The 21,268-nt window shown below is 40.8% G+C and overlaps 1 protein-coding gene across 9 annotated transcripts in view; it reads left to right on the top strand.

Annotated features, from left to right (window-relative positions):
* Positions 1-21,268, top strand: part of ADD1 (adducin 1) — a 59,048-nt gene that overhangs the window by 15,646 nt on the left and 22,134 nt on the right. For 8 of the 9 annotated variants that reach the window (XM_021395354.1, XM_021395351.1, XM_021395353.1 and 5 more), the window contains exons 2-6: positions 13,941-14,153; positions 15,275-15,437; positions 16,539-16,690; positions 19,920-20,000; positions 21,055-21,204. In XM_021395354.1, the coding sequence (XP_021251029.1) occupies positions 13,959-14,153; positions 15,275-15,437; positions 16,539-16,690; positions 19,920-20,000; positions 21,055-21,204 (741 nt within the window). In that variant the 5' untranslated portion in view covers positions 13,941-13,958. Of the gene's footprint in view, positions 1-6,441; positions 6,521-13,940; positions 14,154-15,274; positions 15,438-16,538; positions 16,691-19,919; positions 20,001-21,054; positions 21,205-21,268 lie in introns of all 9 variants that reach the window. The other variant, XM_021395350.1, reaches the window with a different exon arrangement.

Raw genomic sequence — 21,268 nt, 5'->3', positions numbered from 1 at the left:
TTGGCTATCACCTCCACCAGTTCCCTTAGCACTCTTGGATGGATCTCATCCGGACCCATGGACTTGTGACAGTCCAAGTGGAATAGTATGCCTCTGACTGCTTCCTTCTGAATCGTGGGGAGTTTTATTCCACTCCCTATCCGAGACTTCCAGGTTAGAGAGTAGAGTACCCTGAGGATAACTAACCTGACTTTTAAAGACAGATGTAAAGAAGGCATTGAGACCCTCAGCCTTTTCCTTGGTCCTCCTCTTACTGTTCATATTCTTGTTGAAGAGTTTCTAGTTCCCTTTTACCCCAGTGGCTAAGTTGAGTTGAAGCTGGGCTTTTGCCTTTCTAATTTTCTCCCTGCGCATTCTAGCAACCTCTTTGTAGTCTCCCCGAGTTGCCCAGTTTAGTTTTATTCTCTCAACTTTAATAATGGTTGTAGTTTAATTTTCAAAAATTGTTTATATCTGTGCAATAGCTTTGGATATTTGGGCTGTTCAGGGCAAATACACGGCTCTGTCTTGCCGTGATGTTGGGGCTTTCCTTGGTAGGGTACTTGTGTGCTTTGGACTGGTTCTCTCAAGACTGCCCATCCCATAGGGTCTCAGGGTGCTTGGAACCAGGCCCTCACTGTACGTGCAGCCAGCTCAGACTCTTGGATGAGGGCTGCCTTCATGGATGGACCCACTGCATACAGCAGAGCAGAGTGTGAGCCATTCTTTCAGTTTTTTGGCTTGTGTGGGAGAGGCTCTACTGCAGTAACTGAACAAGCATCAGGTTTGCTTTTGTCCTTTACTTATCTTACTGTTGTGGCTTGTTTTTCCGTATGTTGTCAGTTCTCCTTCATTCAGCTGATTAATGTAATCCTCTGGAAATTAAAGTGGTTTTTGTTAAGAAACAAAGAAATAGTCCCAGTAAAAGTGAGAGTGGTTGGGCTTCCTGAAATTAAGAAGTCTGAGCTTCTGCAGATGCCTGTGCTTCGGAAGGTAACTTCACTGAAATGGGCATGGCCCCTGTTAGTGTGATTTGCAGTGATTGCAGAAATGGGATTACTGCACTTCTCCCCGATACGATTCTGAAACCCCAAAGTGCAAAGCTAACACCCTCTCTCTCATTTATTTTTTTACTTGACAGTGCCAGTCTCAGGTAGAAGGCCCGAGTTTGCATAGTCCTGCTTTGTGCAGCCATATTTGCTTGTGCAATAGTTCCCTGACAAGGGAGATGGCATCATCAGGAAGGCTGTTTCCTCGTGGTGTTTCATCTCTTGCCATGTGGGTGTGCTTGGCCCTTGAGATTTACCCAGAAGTAGGAAACATGACTGCATAATTTTGGAGTTGGAAGCGTGTCCACACTCCCCTAGGTAAAAGAAAAACAGAAATGAGTTGCTCCTAAAATAGAATTCATTGGGGCATCTTGATACGCTGTTTCCTCATATGGAACAAATGACAATCTAAGGCAGGAAAATGAGTTCCAATCACATTTTTATGCATAGTTCACATCTTTAATCTTTAGATTAAAGCTAAGGCTGCTCCAAGAGACAGAAAACAACATGCGCTTGGATTTGGGAGCTGTGAAATGAGATGAAATTTGTCTTGCTGTCACTTCTAGGACCTCTCTGAAGATGGTGCTAATAGCCTTCATACAGGTCACGTGTAGCAGACAGTGCTCAGAAATTTTCAGTGTAGGGTTGAAGAAGTACAGTGCAAACCACTTCATCTTCCTATACTTTTGCATTTACATGGAGGACTTGGAAATGCCTGATTCACCACCTTGTAAAGGAGGTGTTCTGAATTTAAATAAGCTGGGCTGTTAGCTGACTTGGAAATGGGATGATGATACATACTAAAGGTTTGCATTTGGATCACTTTTCATTTGAAAGTGCTGTAAAAGTCTCACAGGGAAGATTTACTTCAAAATTCATCTTAGATTTGCATTCTCCAGCTTTTCAACGTGGGTAAGAAAGTTTACTACAGCAATATACTTAGTTTCTTGAGGATAAATTTTCAAGTATGTCAGATTGTATAACACGGATGTGTACTTTATAGTAACTGTAACAAAGATACTTGTTTCCTCCTGCATGTAGAATTTTAACATTCGGTCCAATTCTACTGCATCAAAAAACTAAATTGCTATCGGATTTTATTGGGATTTCTGACCTTCCCTCCATCTCCCATCAAAATTAGGAAACAGTGTATAACAGCTGGGGAGTGCCAGCTACAAAAGCCTCAGGTAAACACAAAGGAGACACTCATGAAAAATTCAGTGTCTCCACCATCTTCACCTGCCTGATCTAAGCCTACCTGACATCTCCAGTCTCTGTATTAGCATCAGCCTCATTTACGTACCCTAATTCCCTCTCTTCTAGCTCTGGCTGGTAGCACACCCATCAGCAATGCTTGTGCTGCTTCTGTACCAAGCCTGCTGGTTCCAGTGTCATGCCAGCACACTCTCTAATCACTGCAGCAATTCCTGAGTCACTTGCATTCTCTGCCAGAAAATAATGGCTGAGTTTCATGCATCTAGTCGCCATGCATATTCAGGTAGTTCCTTCTCAAAGATCTCAACCTGCCAGTGTCATGCAGTAGGATTTCTTTTTTTTGGGGGGGGGGCATTTGTTGCAGGATCTCAGGATCTCCAAAGGTACATTAAGCATGAGCTTGGTCTTGCTGCTTCTTTCTGGCTCACAGCTGTTGCCAGGTGATGGCACGCTGTTATTTAGCCTCTTTGTCCTTCTCTTTGTGATTTCATAAACTGCCTGTGCAGCTACACTAATTGTCTGTAACTTTCTCAATGTTACTTTTTTTTTTTTGCTAGTGTTCATTACATAGTTGGAAGTACCAATGAATGTTGCCAGAACCTGTTTCAGATCTATGTCCTTGTTCAGCAAATCCATCAACAAAAATGGGATATTGCAAAACAAAGACCAAAGAATTAGTGCACCTCTAATTCAGATATAAATTGCATATTGAAGGATAAGCTCTTAAAAAAAAAAAAAAAAGTCTGAGTATATGTCATGTCAAATTCTGTGCACATTTAATCAGTGCTGTGGCACTGTTGGTAGGTATGGAAGTTAGATTCTGTTCCTCCCCTCCCTCCCAAGGCCATGCAACTCAGAGGAGGAGTTCAGAACAGCAGAAGTGTCAGTAAATGGGATTTCTTAGCGTAAAATAATAGGTATTGTTTTGACAGTCTAACGTTAGTGACACTGTTCTCTGTTGTAATAAATAGGGTCCGTGCTAATATTTGATTTCAGCCTAGAAAGCAAAACTGATATACTTATGGGATTTCAGCTTGGCCTTGCTTTAATAAGAACCTCTTGTCTCTAAATCAGGATGTAAGAGCTTATGTAAGACCTGTCAGTGAGCTTTAATAATTTCTTATGAATGAAGAAGTTGAACTTAGAATGTGTTTGATTTTTTAGTCCTTTTTGCAGAACCTTTTTATGAGTCTCTAAATTCTGTGTGTCTATACAATCAGAATAAACTGTAAAACAATCTGCTAGCTCATGTGCTTGATTTTTATAAAGTGAAGGCCTGGCTGTGGTAAGTCTGGGGCAGTGTTTTGTCTGTCTTTTTATAATTGAGGGAGGTGTCTACCTACTGTTTTCTCTCCTGTAAATAAGATACAAAATGTAATCTGACTTTTCTGTTAGAAGTTATTATTGCAGAACAGTTGAAAAAGTTAAATGCTGCTGTTTGTTGCCAGCACAGTTCTCAAATCTCATTCCTCACTATTCAGTCTCTGCAGAAATAACTGGATCCTGCCCAAAAAGGGGCCACTTAGTCTGCACTGCTGCATTTCAGTCAATCCTTTATGCATCATAAATCTAATGTTTCAGCCACTGAAATGTATTGCCTTTTTAAAATGTCAGGGAAGTACTTATGTTCCTTTTCAAAAATGGGTTTTGAATTTCTTTGTCATCTGGAGGAGCTTTTGTTATTCACAGTGCTTTTGGAAAGCTCCGGTTCTGGGTGGCATCAACAGTGGTGGATGTTCCCGATCACTTTATTTTTTAAAGCAAGATTGTTTTTATACCTATGATAACATTGGGTGTATGGGTGGGGTTTTTTGATTGGTGTTTTTCTTTTCCCAGGACACTGATCTGGCATACCCATTTGTTTCCAACAAACATTTTAATATAGGTAGATTTTTGTGTCTGATTTTGGAATGTCCAGCTTCCTTCACTTAAAACAAAACCAAGGTAGTACCATTAGGATTTTACAAGTAATATTTTCTTTATAGGAAAAGCAAAGAGGTGCTACTGTCATCGTACTACACAGTGGAGGGGCCTTGATAATTTTGGATGTTTTGCTGGACCTTGAGTTCACAGAACACGATGAGGGAAGAGGAAGGCTCCTCTTACCCAGTCTTTGGTCTTTGCACCCAGGGCACTGTTATGTGGGGAACCTGTAACTTGTATAATTACACGTTCAGATAAGTCTCCTGCCTCTGCTTTATGCTTGTGCATAAAGCTGCTTATGAGCTCCCTGGTTCTCATGCAGTGCTGCAGCCTCTGTTCTGCAGCAGGGAAGAACCTGCACTGTTCTTCTTCACCTGGTGTATTAGAAGACCCCCCAGGTTATTGATAGACTGTAATAAAACCTTGTCCTTGATGCTGGGTCTGAAGCCGCCTGCTCAATGACTGTGTGGCTCCTTGGGCTTGCAGTTCTGTGAAGCAGCAGCAGGCTGCCCTCAGGTAAGTGCCACCTCTACGTAAGCAGATGGCTTTCCTCCCAAGGGACTGCCACTGAGCAATGTAAGGTCTTTCATGTCTTCAGATGTGCTTTTTCCTGGGAGAACTTGATTTCAGATGTGTGCGTATTAAAACTGTAGCTTGTTCTTTTTTTTTTTTTTTTTTTTAAGCCAATTTATTACACTGGCAAATTAAATATCTATTTTTTGCTTCAACCAGCTTGGGCTCTTTCTTTGAGAAATGGGGGTGGAAGCTCTTTACAGGGAGAGTGGTGAGGTGCTGGGACAGGCTGCCCACAGAGGCTATGGATGCTCCGTCCCTGGAGGTGTTCAAGACCAGGTTGGAGGGGGCCCTGGGCAGCCTGGTCTGGTACCAGGTCAGGAGGTTGGTGGCCCTGCCTGCGGCAGGGGGTTGGAACTTGATGATCCTTGGGGTCCCTTCCAACCCAAGCCATTCTATGATTCTGTGATTCTAAATGAAGTATGCATTTATGTTTTCAACAAATAGCTTTAGAATTCAAAGCCTAAAAGCTGTTAAGAACTTCATTTTGAGACCAGTGTTTGTTTTTGAGTCAGACACCCGGATCAGTTTGTCTCAAGCTTTCTAAATACTTGTTGGATAAAGCTGGGGCCCTGCCCTTAGGAGTGCTGGAGCCTGGATTTGCCCTGTGCTCAGAAATGTGTGGGTGCTGATTTGCTGGCGAGTTCAGCGCAAGGCCTGGGAAGTGCATGTGGGTTCACAGAAACCTAAAAATAACAGTGCTTGGGTTAAACCTCTTTATTTGTGTGGGCTTGTGACCCTGATTGCAATAAATGTACGCTAGCTTTCTGGTGTTACCACCATCCAGGAGTACTAATAGTGAAAAAAAATACTTAAATTAATGTTGCATTGGCCACAGACGCTTCTGGCAAATTGGAGGATGAAAAATGAAAATCAGTGACAACAATTCCTCTGCAGAACCCAGGGGCTCGTGTAGCTGAGCCTGTGTGACATCAGTGACAACACGTAATGCAGCAGTTCAGCAGGGCGAGGAAAAACACTTTTCACCACTGCTTTCTGTTCAACAAATGTTATCGTTTTGTCAGTAAGGCTTAGAGAGACCTTGTGCCTGCTACAGCCCCTTTTATTCTACAGGCTATTCAACTTCACACAGATTTAAAAGTTAAAAGGGGAAAATAAAAGGTAAAACGAACCTAGAGAATTCTCCGAACTAAACAGCTAAATGCATCTGAGCAGCCAGTGAGACAAGCAAAGGTATTCAGAACGCGCCTCCTTTTGGCCAATGAGATTGGTTAGGTAAGTTTGTCCTAATCACAGGTGAGATCAGTATGACCTGAGCACAAGAGAAAGATTAAGGAGGATTTTTGGTAGTCTTCTGTCTGACATTCAGTCTCCAGCCTTCACCAACCTACCCTCAGAATAAGGTGCTGTGTGAATAAAAAAGAAGCACTGGAAGTGCTTTGGAAGCTGTAAGTAACATGAGCAAATTGTGCATGTAGGAAATTTGTTTTTTAACCAAAGCCTAGGAAAGACAGCAGATTCAGAGATTTCAGAAGCAGACGGAACTCTGATCTCAGCACAGACATAGCAAAATGTATTCTGGAAGCTGGATTAAAGCTTGTGTTTTAAAAAGATTCATGAAGCAAAGTTACTGACACAGGATTCCGGTGTCTGTGGGTAGGAAGCTTCCATCTTGGTTCAAGGCTAAATGTGTCTGACGTTTGCTCTCCGGCATGAAATCTCTCCATGTTTTTCTTGGCAGGACTGAAAGGCGCTCGCACCCCTGTGAGCAGCTCATCTTTCTGCATACCTAGACAGGTGGAGCTGCTCATCCTGCCAAGGTAGTCCTTTACCCTCTGCTTCATTTCTGTAGCCCTTTCACTTCTGTAGTATTTCATGTCCTCTTTGAAGTGTGTATATAAGGACCAGAATTGATATCTTAATAGCATTTTTGTTTCAATGTTAGAGAAACTGATTTTGCTACTTGATATTCCTTATTTTATGTGGTGATTACAATAGATTGTGTGGTCACAGCGCTGTCTTTGTTCCTCCTGGTAGTGATTTATGGTTGCTCCGGAATTCAGATCTTGCCTTTTCAGCAGTGAGTAATTCTGGCATAATTTTCAGCTCTGGTTGTACTCCTTCGCATTAGCGGGGTTCAGCTGAGTTTTGTGGTATTATATTGTTAATTTGGTAATTCTGTGGTTTTTACTTGAGAAGCTTCTTAAATTGGAATTCAAGTTTTCAAAACAAAATTGCGTGCGAATCAGCTTATCTGGTATTTGGCAGCTTTTATTTGGCAGTGTGAGCTTATTTGATGGCTCCTTAAGTCCAGGTTCAGTGAGCAGCAAATTCTGTGTCAGTTCCAATGCAGGAACAGCTTCATAAAAGAAATGTGTCTGAAAAGCCGTGACATGACTCTGAACCTCAATCCTGAAGCCCGTGTTGCTCACCGAACTGTAAGAGGTTATTCTAGGGGCATCCAAAGGCCTCAAAAGAAGCCACCTCTGAGCGCAGGTGCCCCCCTGGTTCAACGCGTTTATGTAGAGAGAGGCTTTTCTGTTCTGTGAACAGTATGGCATCTTGTGTTATCTTAGAATCCTTAGAGTTGGAAGGGACCTTTAGAGGTCGCGTAGTCCAACTCCTCTGCAATGAACAGGGACATGTGCAGCTGGATCAGTTGCCCAGGGCCTGCTCCAGCCTGCTGTCTGCCATTGCTATCCTTAGTCATTCATGAATGTATGCACTGAACCTTTCCAGAAATGCAATATCAGAATCACTTGGAAAAAATTAGACTAAGTTGCTGAATCCAAGAAGTGAAAGCAAGGTAATTTTTCTGCTGAATAGACATTTTTGGTCATGTAAGCTTAAAAGGAAACTGCTTAGCAGAAAGTTAGGATTGGGAAGAAAGAATGAGGAAAAACTGACCTGTCCATCAGGAGATGCAGCTTAACAGTTTCAAGAGTCATGCCTTTTTAAAATCTTCTTCCTCTTCCCATCCTCACGTTGTCATAAGAGGTTTTTCAACTTTTCTGCTCAGACTACTTCCTTGCTGTCTTCTAACCTGTTGTTCTCTGTGCCAAGGATGTCACTTGGCTGCACTTCCTTCAGCTTAACAAGGATTCCTTGGGTCTTTCAAAAGAAAAGCAATTTGTGACAGTCTTTGTCTTCTTAAGTGTTATCTTTATTTATAGCTAAACCAGCTTTGCATTCTGCAGTTGGGAGTTACTCTGTTAGAAGCATTTATCTGGTTTAATAGAACAATTTCTATAGTTGAGACCAGGTAATAAAGAAGGAACTCGGGATTTTTATTTGCTGGGTTTGCTTCTGTTTTTCCCATGAGCTGGCTACAGTCAGAGACATGACAGATAAAGCCATAGCTCATCAATAGAAACTAAGCTCAGAAACATCTTGCAGTGGGGAGTTCAGTCTGTTGCAGAGCACTGTGTTTCATTTGAAATAATAAATTTAGTTTGGTCCTTAGTCTGAATTGCCAGTTTTAAGACTGTGCTGTGACTATAGCTTTAAGCGATGACATTCTTACACTTTTCCTGCTGATCTTTTCCCTAAAGCAGTCCTGTTTCATAAATACATGGAATCTGCTCGAATTTGAACTAGATTATTGGCTTTTTGTGCATTTGAAACCATTCTAAGAGATTGTTTTAATGGAAGAATTGGAAATGCCTTTTTCTCTAACCCTGCTTGTTTCTTAAACTACTGTCATAGATACTAAGGTGTGATATTATCGATCTGAAATGCAGCACTTCTAGTGAGGTAAACGTGCAGTTGGCTTTCTCTGTATTTCAAGAAGCCAGTATTTGACTGGCAGCACCTCTGCTGGTGAGCGGGATGGTGGAGCCTTCATTCAGTACAACATAAAGAAGTGTTTGTGTTCGTGAAGTAGCCTCTTCCTGCTTGAAGACAAAGAGCAGTGGAAATTTTGAAGATGCATGAGCCAGGAACATTTGGTAAAGAAAATAATTTGGTTATTCATGATGCAAAGTACGTTGTCTGTCAAGAAGTACGGTCGTGATTTGCTTTCTTTGTTCTTAGACTTCCTAAGATAGTGCCAGCTTTTCCTCTTAAAAGTTCAGTAGGAAACATCTGAAATGGAAAGAGCAAATCCAATGTCACTGCGGCCAAAATGTTCTCACTGGACATGATGGAAACTGTAGTGCAAATAATAAATCATTTGTTTTTGTATTATACCGGTAAAATAATTTTTCGAGGAGGAAGATGGATGTATTTTATTCTCAAGTAAAAGAAAATTGTTAAAAATACAGAAAGCATCAGAATACTGGGTGAAGCAGTAATAGCATACGCTTGGGAACAACTCTGCACAGATGCTGTTGGACCCTTGCTGTCTGTAGGCGGGTGTTCAGACTCCCAGCCATTTCCCTGCTGCCTGGTGTTGGTGCTGTCAGCGTGGCACAGCCACTTGGTGACCTCAGATGGCTCACTGCCTGCAGCAGCACCTCACCCCAGCTTTCCCTGCTCCCTCCTGTCCCTTCCTGGTGTTCCTGCTCTGTGCCCCAGCTTTGCACAGTCCCCCGGCTCCATTTGTTTCGCATTCCCTCGTCCAGGAACTTCTCATCAAACCTTTTTTTCTGTGGCATAGTTCTGTCCAAATCTGGGCTCCGCATTCTAAGAAAGACAGGGAACTTCTCGAGAGATTCCAGCGGGAGGCTGCAGAGATTATGAGGGACCTGGAGCCATCTCCTTCGTGAGACAAGGCTGAGAGACCTGGGGCTGTATAGCCGGGAGAAGAGAAGGCTGAGAAGAGATTTTGTCAATGCTTAATTATCAAACAGGCAAGTGAACGGGTCCAGGCTCTTTTCAGCAATGCCCAACAACAGGGCAATGGGCACAAACTGAAACACACGAAGTTCCATCTGAACACAAAGAAAAACTTCTTTATTTTGACAGAGCACTGGAACAAGCTGCCTGGAGGTGTTGTGGAGTCTCTTTCTCTGGAGATGTTCAAGACCGTCCTGGACACTTTCATGGGCAACCTACAGTAGGGAGCCTGCTTTAGCAGGGAGTTGGACTGGGGGATCTCAGAGGTCCCTTCCAATCCCTATGGTTCTGTGAGTTCTGGCATGAGAGGAGAGAACTTGTTAGAGGAACTGTCGCAAACAAGTGGGTGCAATGCAAATTACTACATTGTTGTTCAGCCACGTGCTTCAGTCTTCATGGCTGGTGACTGGAATTATAATGGTGGCTCTGGGCTGAGAAGGGTTCTGCTGAGTCACTTTGCAAGTTGGACACAAGCTCCCATACAGGTGTTTTGCTCACATGGCATTTTGCACAGAGGATCTGTAAAGCTACCAGGACAAGAACAAGTCATATTCTATGATTCTAAGATTTTGGTGTTCTATTTTGTTGGTTTTTTCCTCTTTGAAATGACTTGATTTTGCAAGATTTTTGATCAGATAACTCTAAACTTAAGTATTCATAAAAATAAATAACTGCGGGGGTCTGTTTTTGTTGTTTGTTTAAGGAGGAGGATGGAGTGGGTTTCTTTTTGTATGTGCTTAGAGCTAGCAGTATGTTTAAAATTTTGTTCAAGTCTTTTGGGCTCCCTTGTCTTGACACAGGCTCCGTCCTGCTTCTCAGAGAGTGTTTTTCTTCTTAGTTGGCCTCAGCAGGCTCAAAGCCGCGTTGCTGTGAAGAGGTGTGGTCGGTCCTTCAGTGGCAGCAAGCCCTTCAATTAGATCAAGTCCCGTCTGCTTGCAGCCTCAACAAAAATACTTTTCCTCTGGGTGTGGGGGAGCAAAAATAACTCAATATGAGTTAGTGCTATTGCTATTTGTGATAGCAAAAATAAAATAATAATTAAAAAGAAAAAAGACAACAGAAAAAAGCACAGCCTTTCCCCAGCAACAAGAACCACCCGACCTTTGAGTGATTGCAGTGTTTCCTCCAAGAAGTGCAGATAGCTGGGCCCAAGCTGAGGGCTGCTGGTGAGCCATTACAGAGCTCCTCAGGGTTCCCATAATATTCATGATGGTGCTACAAGCTAAGAAACACTGAACCTGTAAGTCCTGATGTATCTATTCCTACTTCCAGATATCGTTAGGGGTTCAGTATTAAAATCTTAAATGTGTTTATTAACTACAGTGGAATCTCATCCCAAATGCACTGTGGTTTTGAAAATCTGTATTTTTTTTAGTTTTGAAGTGTTTTTGTGCCCTTGAGTTACTGCAGATTCTTATTGGTTACTCACTGTCTTAACCTGTGTAGTGTTACCTAACTGGAAGTGCATCATCTGCTTCTCCTTACAGAGTGCTGAGGAATATAAGCTGTTTAAAATGCTGACATTTTTCTTCTTTCTGAATGTTAACAGGAACAGTTTTGTGCTATTCTTCTACTAAAACTTTCTTCTTCTGTTTGATTTTAACCTCGTAGCACTTCCTTTTAGGTGAATGGAACTCTATATGTAACTCTGTAGTTATAATTTTGAAAAAAAAAAAAATAGAAGTAATCCTAAAAATGAATAATAATTTCAGGATGTTTTTGACAGCAGTGTTTACTGACTGTAAATGCACTAGAAGTTGTATGAAGCTGCTTTCCTGACCGTAGCTGTGCACATACCACACGATGAGTCCCACATGCTGAGAGCTGCCTTGATGGCTCTCATTTGATGCGGAGCTCTTTAAGAAATTTATAGCTTTTATGCATACACAGATATGAGAAGAATGGATTAAATTGCTTCAGTGACTGTAAGCTGTGATGCGAGTTCCATGGGTTTGCCCCTAGTGACGGATGCTGTTCCTTCTGATAGTCTATCACAGAATCACAGAGTGGTTTGGTTTGGAAGGACCTCACAGCCCACCCAGTGCCAACCCCTGCCTTGGGCTGAGTGCATTTACCAGCTCAGGCTGCCCATCCAACCTGGCCCAGGGATGGGACACCCACAGCTTCTCTATTTGAAAGCTGCTGCTCCCAGAGGGAGGCTTTTTGTGCGCTGAGCTTGCAGCCGTGGCTTTCAGTTAAGGGTGTGGTGTCACTGACACAGTTGTGCCAGAAACAACAACTAGCATGGTGAAAAGTCCATTGCAGCTTATCTGACTTCCCCGTCTGCTCAGCTTAACTGTTCAGATTCCTTTTAGGTTTTGTCTATGCACACGTATCTGAAGGTCTCACCGCAGAAGGTCTCACTGCAGAGGCCATCTCGCCTTCCTCACAAAGGGTTTTTGGGGGAATTCATGGATAAAGTTCAGTGGCTTCTGTGAAATGTTGTTAAGCACATCTGTTTCTAATTCCAAAAGCATTACCTTTCTCATCGGCAGCTGATACTGAAATCAACAATTGCTGTGATAGCTACATTAGAAGGGATTATTTTAAGACCGTGCAGGGACGGGGGGATACCAGTAATTTCGGGTATCCTGAAATTACTGAGCTGCGAAGTGGATATTTAACCTCAGGTATAAAAGGACTGCTTGGAGATGAACACTGAATTATTGCATTCCAGGTCTTTCTCAAAGTCCAGATTAGAACAGGAATAATGCAAGCTCAGCACAATGCCGCGGTCCCATTTGGGGACTGCCTTTGCGGGGCTGCTGGGAGGAGCATGGAGCAAGGAGTGCGGATGTGCCGTGTGCTGGGTCAGTGCTGGGCGGCGGTGGGGGTGGTCGGGTCTGCGAGGCACCTGCTTGGGTCTGCGAGCTGTAGTTTTGCAAAGAAAAACCAGACAGAGGCACTGGGCTTGATAATAGAGCTCAGAAAAGAGGCTGCGGAATGGGGTAGTGGGTGCTGAGTGATTTGTTCACTGGGCTTTGGAATGGCAGGGAGACCTACTTTCTAATGTAAGAATTAGAGAGGATGAGATCTACTGATTCTGATGTCTCAGAGTAGATCATTTTCTCCACTGCTCTGATTTTGTTCAACATATTTTGCATTTCAAAATAACTTGCTTTTTCTATGTACATCCATATCTGAGGTGGTTTTAGCTAATAAATATGCAAGTGAATGCCTGATCTGGTTCACAAGCAAGCACAATTCAAGACAAGCAGCTAAGGAAAATTATTTTAAAATAGAGGTGTGTATCAATATTTACCAGTTCTAACGTGCAGGAGAATCATTATTTAGATGAAGATACATACAATCTCTCCCGCTGCATGGGAAAAAGAATGGCAGTAACTTGGCAAGGTCAGCAGATTCTGACGGTACAAATCCTTGCAAAACTGAAGGTGCGTAATGAAATGGGCAGCTGAGATGGAGTTTTTCCTGCCTGCCTGAGCCCCCGGTCTAAATCAGCGTAACCAAAATGAGCCTGTTTGGTCTTGGTGGGGCAGGGAGCGGGAGGCTGCTACTGAATTCCCTTCATCTATTCCTGTACCTCCAGGAAAAGACCTGCGGGTTCACTTGGCACATTTATTGGTAAAGTTGCTAAATACCATGAGGGTATGGGGTTTCAGCCTGGCATATTGTACATGTAATGTACATCATTGCAGTCTGCCGAACGCTGAACTGCAAATATTTAACTTGAAGTACAGTTTATGTTGGTGACATTTTGCTAATCATGTGTGATGTGTGAAGAAAATTATCTTTTCTGAACATGTTACATTTGATATTTGAATGAGACATTCAAGTGTCGAGGTGTTGCAGGGGCTGCTTTATCAAACTCTTAAGCTCGGAAGGCTTCATGAAATCTTCCAAAAAGGATTTTAGAATGAAGATTACCATGTGCTGTGAAAACTGGGATGATGTGACACAAAGGGGTTCTTGTGAGTGAAGGGAAGCTGTGTGGATGAGCAATGCCAGCTGAGTTTTCAGGCTTTCTGGTAGATAGCTGCAATTGTTCCTTATAACATGTAAAGCTGAAGTGAGCCCTGGCCAGTGGGCTCATTTCATTAGCTTTAATGTCTGAAATTTAAAAATGTTATAGCGAATTTAGACATCATGTGTTGTCACATTGTTGTGTGTGACAAGATTTGAAAGGCTTTCATGCTTTGGAAAATTGGGCTTTGGAGACAGCTTCAAGGGCTGGATGTGGCAGTTCTTGTAGTGGTTTTGTGTGGCATGGATCCATGTGGTGTATTCAGCATTGCGTATACGTTAGTCTACATTTCTAGTCACATCTTTTAAAACTGTTTTTCTTTAAGTAATTGCTATCCAACTGCACAAACATGGCTTTTGAGTTCGGGAGGCCGTGCTAACTGTAGGTGGATTTGAGCTTTTTCTCTGAAACAAGAAACACATTACTGAGTTCTCAGATATTTCCTTATTTTATTTGTTCATCTCCTTTGTCCTCTTCAGGTTCCATAAAGCTGTACTATGAATGGTGATTCCGGTGCGGCGGTGGTGACCTCGCCACCTCCAACAACAGCCCCTCATAAGGAGAGATATTTTGATCGAGTTGATGAAAATAATCCAGATTATTTGAGAGAGAGGAATATGGCACCTGACCTTCGCCAGGATTTTAATATGATGGAACAGAAGAAGAGAGTCTCCATGATTCTTCAAAGCCCAGTAAGAAAAGAAAATGCTCTATCTTTAAAGTGATGAATTTATTATCTCTCTATTGTTTTAACTGTCTTCTAAAGTTAGTGGCCCAATTTTTCTCACGTTATCTGGTTGAAGTTTTATTGTCTGCTCGTGAAGAAGCCTCTCAGACTTACTTTCAGAATTCTGGATGTAATCAGTCAGCATTCTTTTTGTATCACCCGTGTACTCCTAGTAAAACATTTTTTTCACTGTTTTATATTTTAACATTCATTTAAGTATTTAAATCAAGAAGCTCTTCTAGAGTAGCTTATGCAAGGCAAGTCTGTCCTGTGTTCAGTTTTTTGTTATTTGACATTTGGAATATTATTACGCATCTCTTCCAGAAAAGGTGCACAATTGTAAGTATTGAATGATTTAAGGATTATAGATATTACCCCCATAGAGAAAGTGCACACCACGAAGCTTGTTTCATTGCATTTATTCATTTTGTAGTAACTGATGGGTGAGTTTAGATACAAAATGTATTGTGACCTGTCTTTTGCAAGAATAGGGTTGTAGTGGTATATTTACTGGTTTTCATGTGGGACCAACTCCTTTGATTTATATTTACCTAATGATGGGAATTCTTCTATTACAATTTCCAGTGTTCTTTTCAAAAACAACATCTACTAGCAATCTAAAATCTTGTTTTCTGTCATTGAACGATAAAGAAACACAGACACACACACACACACCCAGTATAGTTTTAAGATGCAGTTCCTGTGTGTTCCTGCGTGCCTTCTTGACTCAGTTCACACTGGTATATATTTTTCTTTCAACTACCTTTTCTTTCAGATTTTCTGTTCTTTGAAGTCAATTGCACATCTTTCTCCTTCTTCCGTAAATCCATGTTAGTAGGTTCAATGAACTTTGGTGTTACTTGGAGAATATTGGAATTTCCATTTACAAAAAAATAAGTTATCCGTATCACTGTCACTCTAGACAGCATCATTTTCAAATGAAAGTATGCACCCAGTTGTACCATACTGAGCTGTTTTGGAGAAGAGATATAGCATGTTTTCATTCTAGTGTTAAAAAGAAGCTACATATGAAAAGCTGAAGCTTGTTGTGTGTGTGCTTTACAATATGCGATGTCCTGTTGGCAGGCCTTTTGTGAAGAATTGGAGTCTATGATCCAGGAACAATTTAAGAAGGGGAAGAATCCAACAGGTTTATTGGCTTTACAGCAGATTGCAGATTTTATGACAACAAATGTGCCAAATGTCTACCCAGCAGCACCACAAGGCGGAATGGCTGCGTTAAACATGAGTGAGTACACCTTAACGTAGAGTAGTTGAATTATCTTGTCTGAGAGGCTTAAAATGAAGACAGTGTGAATGCTGTGAATTTCAGTGTGTTCTGTGAAGTTCGGATACTACCCTGTCCTCTCAATGGAACACTGAAAACAGAAGATGAATGGATTTGTTTCTAAATGACAGTGATACACAATGTAATTAGTGTATGTAATTTATATCAAAAGCCATAATATGTGTCATGTCTTAATTGAAAGATAAGCCTGATGAGTGAACGTCAGTTAAAAATGTAAACATTTTAACGTTTAGCAGCTGGATTGTCTACAGGAAAACGAAACTCATTAGTAGTATAGTAACAGCAAAGGTCTTTAGAAACTATTTTTTGCAATTGAAATACTATTTGCGGCTTTCTTCTGTGAAGTGGGAAAAGAAACATCAACAAACCAAAAAAAAGCCAGAAATACACACACAAGAAGAAGAAACCGCCTAAGCATGTGCAAATGTGTGCATGCACAGGTTTTGTGTTAGGATAGTACAAATCCCTGCCTGTGCTCCAAAATGAATCTGTAGTTTAGACTGTGACATGGCAGATTCTGCTTCATCCCAGCTCCTCTAAATCATGTTTCTCAGTGCACTGGAACTAGACCTACAGTAGCTGTAATGCTTTACTGTAATCCTTCTCCTCTATTTAGCTTGCATTTATTATTTCTTTAATTAAATGACCTTATTGGATGTATAATTCTTCTTTCCAGGGATACAAAGCCATATGTCTCAAAAAGTGGAATATTCAGGGTTACACTTCTCTGTTATCAATGAACAGTTGTATTTTATATGAGATTGTTGGGAGGGGATTTTGCTAAAGAACTTATCGGCACCTTAACCCTAATGAACATTAAGGAAGGAAACTTGTGCTGCCTCTACCTAAGATCTTGTCAGAGACCTTAATTATATTCGTGTAATATGCATTATGACACTATAGTAATTAAAGCTTGCTCTCCATTTCTTAGGCTAACATGTTGATATTAACTAGCAAGAAAAACCATTCTAACTGCGATGGCTGTTACTGTGTTCTTGCTGACATTGAACACAACTGCCTTGTGCTTTCTTCTCTTCTCAGGCCTTGGCATGGTGACACCAGTGAATGATCTCAGGGGGTCTGATTCCATTGCTTACGAAAAAGGGGAGAAGTTATTACGATGTAAATTGGCGGCTTTCTACAGATTAGCAGATCTCTTTGGCTGGTCTCAGCTTATTTACAATCATATAACAGTGAGTATTGAATCAACAGATAACTGAACCAATTGTTTTAGAATACAAGTGAATTGATTCCCTCCCTCCTCTGTCACTTTCCCTTTGTGCAGAAGAAGAGCAAAGTGGTATTGAAAGCAGTATAATAGTGAAGAGATTAGTCATTGCATCTCGAGAATAAGAACTGAAATGGCTTGGATGGCAGCTACCGTAGTCTGAATAGAGTCTTAAGAGAGTGTACATGAAAGGTCTTACAATGAAATATAAGGTTCCTGAAAGACTGAATCTTTTAGTATCTTAAATTGTTTGAGTAATTGTATGTATTATTCTGCAAGGTGATGTCTTTGTTTTCGAAATACTAAGCCATCTTTTCATTGGTAATACTATTCAATTTTATTGAAAATTCTCTACTGACTTCTTTGAAAAAGAAACTGTAGTATTTCAGAACATGAGTGGACTGTTTAGCTTAATGTTGTATGCCAACAGTTTTCTTTGTGACTGAGTAATTGCTGGCATCCATAATAAGAATGACAAGGAGATCAAATCAAGGAGGTTTTTATGTGCCAGAAGGATGATCAACATGAGCCTCATGAGTGAAGTCACAGCTGTGGTGTGCAACTCATTTGATTGTTTCCCTAACAGAGCTGGATTGTTGTAGGGTTTTGTTCCACGTAGTAGAGGTGGTCCTTGATGTATTTTCGATTTTTAGTGGCAATCTGAATGAAATGTGGTAATTTAATTATTTCTGCTTTTTGAGATTTCAAGGTATATTGCTTATGAACTGATGAAGATGATAAATGATACTGGTAGGCGCAGGATCAGGCAATGCTGATTAGACCATTTGGTTCCTTTACTGAGGGAACGTATCCAACATAATGGTTCTTGTAAACAACATTATGCCACCCCCTGTTTTTGCATACATGACGTGAGAGTTGATTTTGTGAAAGGAATATTAATGCAGTAAAAGATCACCAGGCAAGCAGTTTTGGATGTGGCTTTCTAGTGTCATGTCTAACCCCCGGAATGTTTGAGTTTAGATAAAAAGTTAAGTGTAATGAAGAGCTGTGTGCCCAGAGGCATAAGCAAGGCCGTGTAATTGGGGAATAATGCATCAAGTTTGTTTTCTTATACAGAGGAGAAAGAGGGAAAGCACGGAGAGCTTAGATAATAAGGTTAGATAATGTGTTAGCAGTTGAGTTAGAAGGTAGGGCACTTGGAGTATGAGATGTTGGAAATATTTTAGATGTATTTTGCTTTTGAAGGGCAAAGCAGGGTTGGAAAGTTTTTGGTTAATCATTTGTCACCGGCAATCACAAGTGATAGTTAACTTTCTTACACAAATTCCTCCAGTGAGTAGCAACCTGAAAGGTGACTAAGAGATACAATTTACCTTGAGAAGTTGATGTGGAACAAGGTTGTTACATTTACAGAATAGTCTCATCTTTGTTCTGTATGCTTATACATGAAGTGGTATTGTGGAGGTAAGGTGCTCTTTAGAATGTGGCAGATGTTATCACTTCATACAGAGCTGGATTTTGACTCCAGATTTTCCTTTATTGTGAATGGGTGCTCTAATTTCTAGGCGATTGCATTGAAGTTAAAAGCCACTAGTGCACTTCTTGGAAAATAAAAAGATGAGAGCAGCCTTCTGTGAGAGATGTCACTGTATAAGCTGGAGGAGGAAGGCTTTGTGAGGATATGAGACACACGGCAGCATGGGCACATGAGGGAGCTGATTGGAATTCCTCTGCTTCTCTGGATCCTTATCAATCTGACTGCTGCTGTGTGTGACAGCATTAAGACTGGCGCAGTCGTGACACAGAAGCAGAATTACAGAGTTACCGAGAGCTTTCATGTCAAGTAAAAGGATTTATAGTAAACTCGGGTGCCTCTGGGGTTAGGCAGAACTTGAGATTACAGGTTTACTGGAGGTGCTTTGTTCACTGGGTCTTGGTTTGCTTTGAGGGCATGAGTTGTGTGTAGGATCTAATCCTAAAGTAAGGTGGTTTCTGAGTTGCTGCTGCTTGTTTATCTTATGTTCAAGCTTTCTCATTAGCTTTTGGGACATTTGAATAATACCTGATTTTTGTTTTGCGTAATTAAGTACAAGGTTTTCTAGGTCATCTAAAATTCTGTAGTGGGTAATTATTTTGGTGATTCATGAAAGTGCAGGTTAACCTGAACTAGCTGGTGCAGTTCGAGGCTGGTATGCTATGGCATGTTATCAGCTGGTCAGGAAGGAAGGCAGATCTGTACCTCAAACTTTTAGGTCACTGATCAGCTACTTATTTAAAAAAAATATTTTCCTGCAGTAGAACTGTATGAAAGTACGTATCCATTTAATGTTGAAAGTAGTAGAAGACCTGAGTGAGCAAAAAGTAGGTGCGTCCTGGGGCAATGGAACGCTTGTGGGTTGGATGAAATCACCTGCAGAGCTTCCTTCAAACTTCAATCGCTCTGTGAAAACATGAAGAAAAAAAGAAAGTTGACAAGTAATAAAATGGGGAACTTAGTAACATTGTGTCTAAACATTTGTATTAAAAGATCTTCATGAGCTCTGAGAAACACCCTTCAGGCCCCATCTGAAATGAGCGTAAAAACAGTTTTGTTATCACGACTTAGTTCCTTTAATTCTCCGTTTTATCTCTCCATTGAGAAAGACCTAAGTTATCTGTCTACTACTTTTCATTGTATAGTGTTGAAACCGATGCACTCCGAGCTGTGAATGTTTTGAAGTCAGTATTATTTTTGTATTATGAACTCAGTTATCTCACATGGCACCAGGATCAGTGGTGAAACCTTATTTGAAACATCTTGATGCTAAGTCTGTGGGCCAAATTAAATTTTCTTACACGCTTTTCTTTTATACTTTCTATTTTAGTGGAGTGTAAGTATAGTTGAAGTATAAATTCATTCTTTAAAAAAAAAACAACACTTTTTTGCATTTATCACAATGTTATTCTTTTTATCTACAGTTATCTAGTTGTCTTTTCTACAGAACATGAGGACTTAGCAGTGTTCCACCAGTCTGAACAACTGACGTGTACCTACCATCTGATTCTGTTCAACATGGCTTAAGTGTGCTGACCATCTGTCGCAGCATCCATGAAACTTGTATTGCATATGTTATAGTCATACTTGCTCATTCCATACTCAAGAATTGAAAGTAACTTTCATGTTTTGGGGGCTTACTGTATGCTTTAATAAAATATTCCTAATAACTTAGCTTTTACTTTTCTTTTTTCCTTAGGCCAGAGTAAATTCTGAGCAGGAGCACTTCCTCATTGTACCTTTTGGACTTCTTTACAGTGAAGTTACTGCCTCCAGTCTGGTAAGCAGTTATAATTTTTCACAGTTGTAAAATAAAAATAGCTGAATATTTTCTCTGTAACTGTTTAAATTCTGTCCTAGAGAATACTTTTAAAATTATTTTATTTACATGTTTAAAATTGCTTTATTGAACCTGGTTGGTTTTGGCACAGCTGAGGCGTCTCTAAGAAAGATTTCTTTCCACGTGTTCACCACCAGGTGTCCTCCAGCTGATGTAGCTGTAAACAGGAACCAGATCTTTGGATAAGCTGACTGTGTCATAACCTTGAAAGCCACTGGCTGCTGAGTCAGGCTTGTTAAGGGACACAACATGTATTTTGGACATAAATGCCAGTTACAATTTCAAGATGTTCTGTCAGATGCTTAATTCAGTTGACATCGTTTAATGATATAAGTAGCTGAGATTGCACAGAAAATGTCTTTGAGATTTAATGGTAGTAGTTGAAGACTCTACACTCTTAACTGTTAGCTCATGGGAAGCCTTTTGTAAGCATTTATCTTAAGTTTACATTGCTGCTGAAGGCAGCTTGAGTTAATGTGGTGGAGTTCCTTGTGTTGGAACAAAACGGAAGCTTTCACACTACTCTTTTGCTTTGGCTCCTGTAAAGTTAATAACATCTAGCAGAGAGGTGAGGTGTGTGTGTGGAATAGTAACATTGCAAACTTGTGTTGCTTGTGACACGCAAAGTTCCTAACTAGTCCCCCTTGGGCTTTCCGTAAAGTTTGGCTGTTTCTTTGGCTGTAACTCCACCTTTGACAGTCTGTAAAGTTTTAATTGAAAAAAACTACAAGAAAAGGAAATGCGAAAAGTAAGACCTACCCTTTCTTGTTAGATTGGAACTTTTAGAAGAGATTAAGGACCACACGGTGGCTTTTGTGCTGTTGGGTGGGTTGGTTTTTTTTCTGCTTGCTTTTATGTTTATTGCAGAGATGTAAATATTTATTAAAATAGAATACCGGAATAAATTTATTTTTAAAGTTTAAGAGGTAGATGCTGAATTAGATCAGATTTTGGACAGTTTTTGATTTATGAAACAAATTCTTTTCGTTTCTAGGTTAAAATCAATATTCAGGGAGATGTAGTTGATCGTGGAAGCACTAACTTGGGAGTGAACCAAGCTGGTTTTACTTTGCACTCTGCAATTTATGCAGCTCGACCTGATGTTAAATGCATTGTTCATATTCATACTCCAGCAGGGGCAGCGGTAAGCACACTGTTTAGTTTCTGTTGTCTGTGTTCCATTTCCCTCCCCACACACAAATGCGTAA

The sequence above is a fragment of the Numida meleagris genome, chromosome 4 (genome assembly GCF_002078875.1).
Source record: "Numida meleagris isolate 19003 breed g44 Domestic line chromosome 4, NumMel1.0, whole genome shotgun sequence".
NCBI lineage: Eukaryota > Metazoa > Chordata > Aves > Galliformes > Numididae > Numida > Numida meleagris.
The sequence above is the reverse complement of the archived record's forward strand: the minus strand, read 5'-3'. Positions and strand labels throughout refer to the sequence as shown.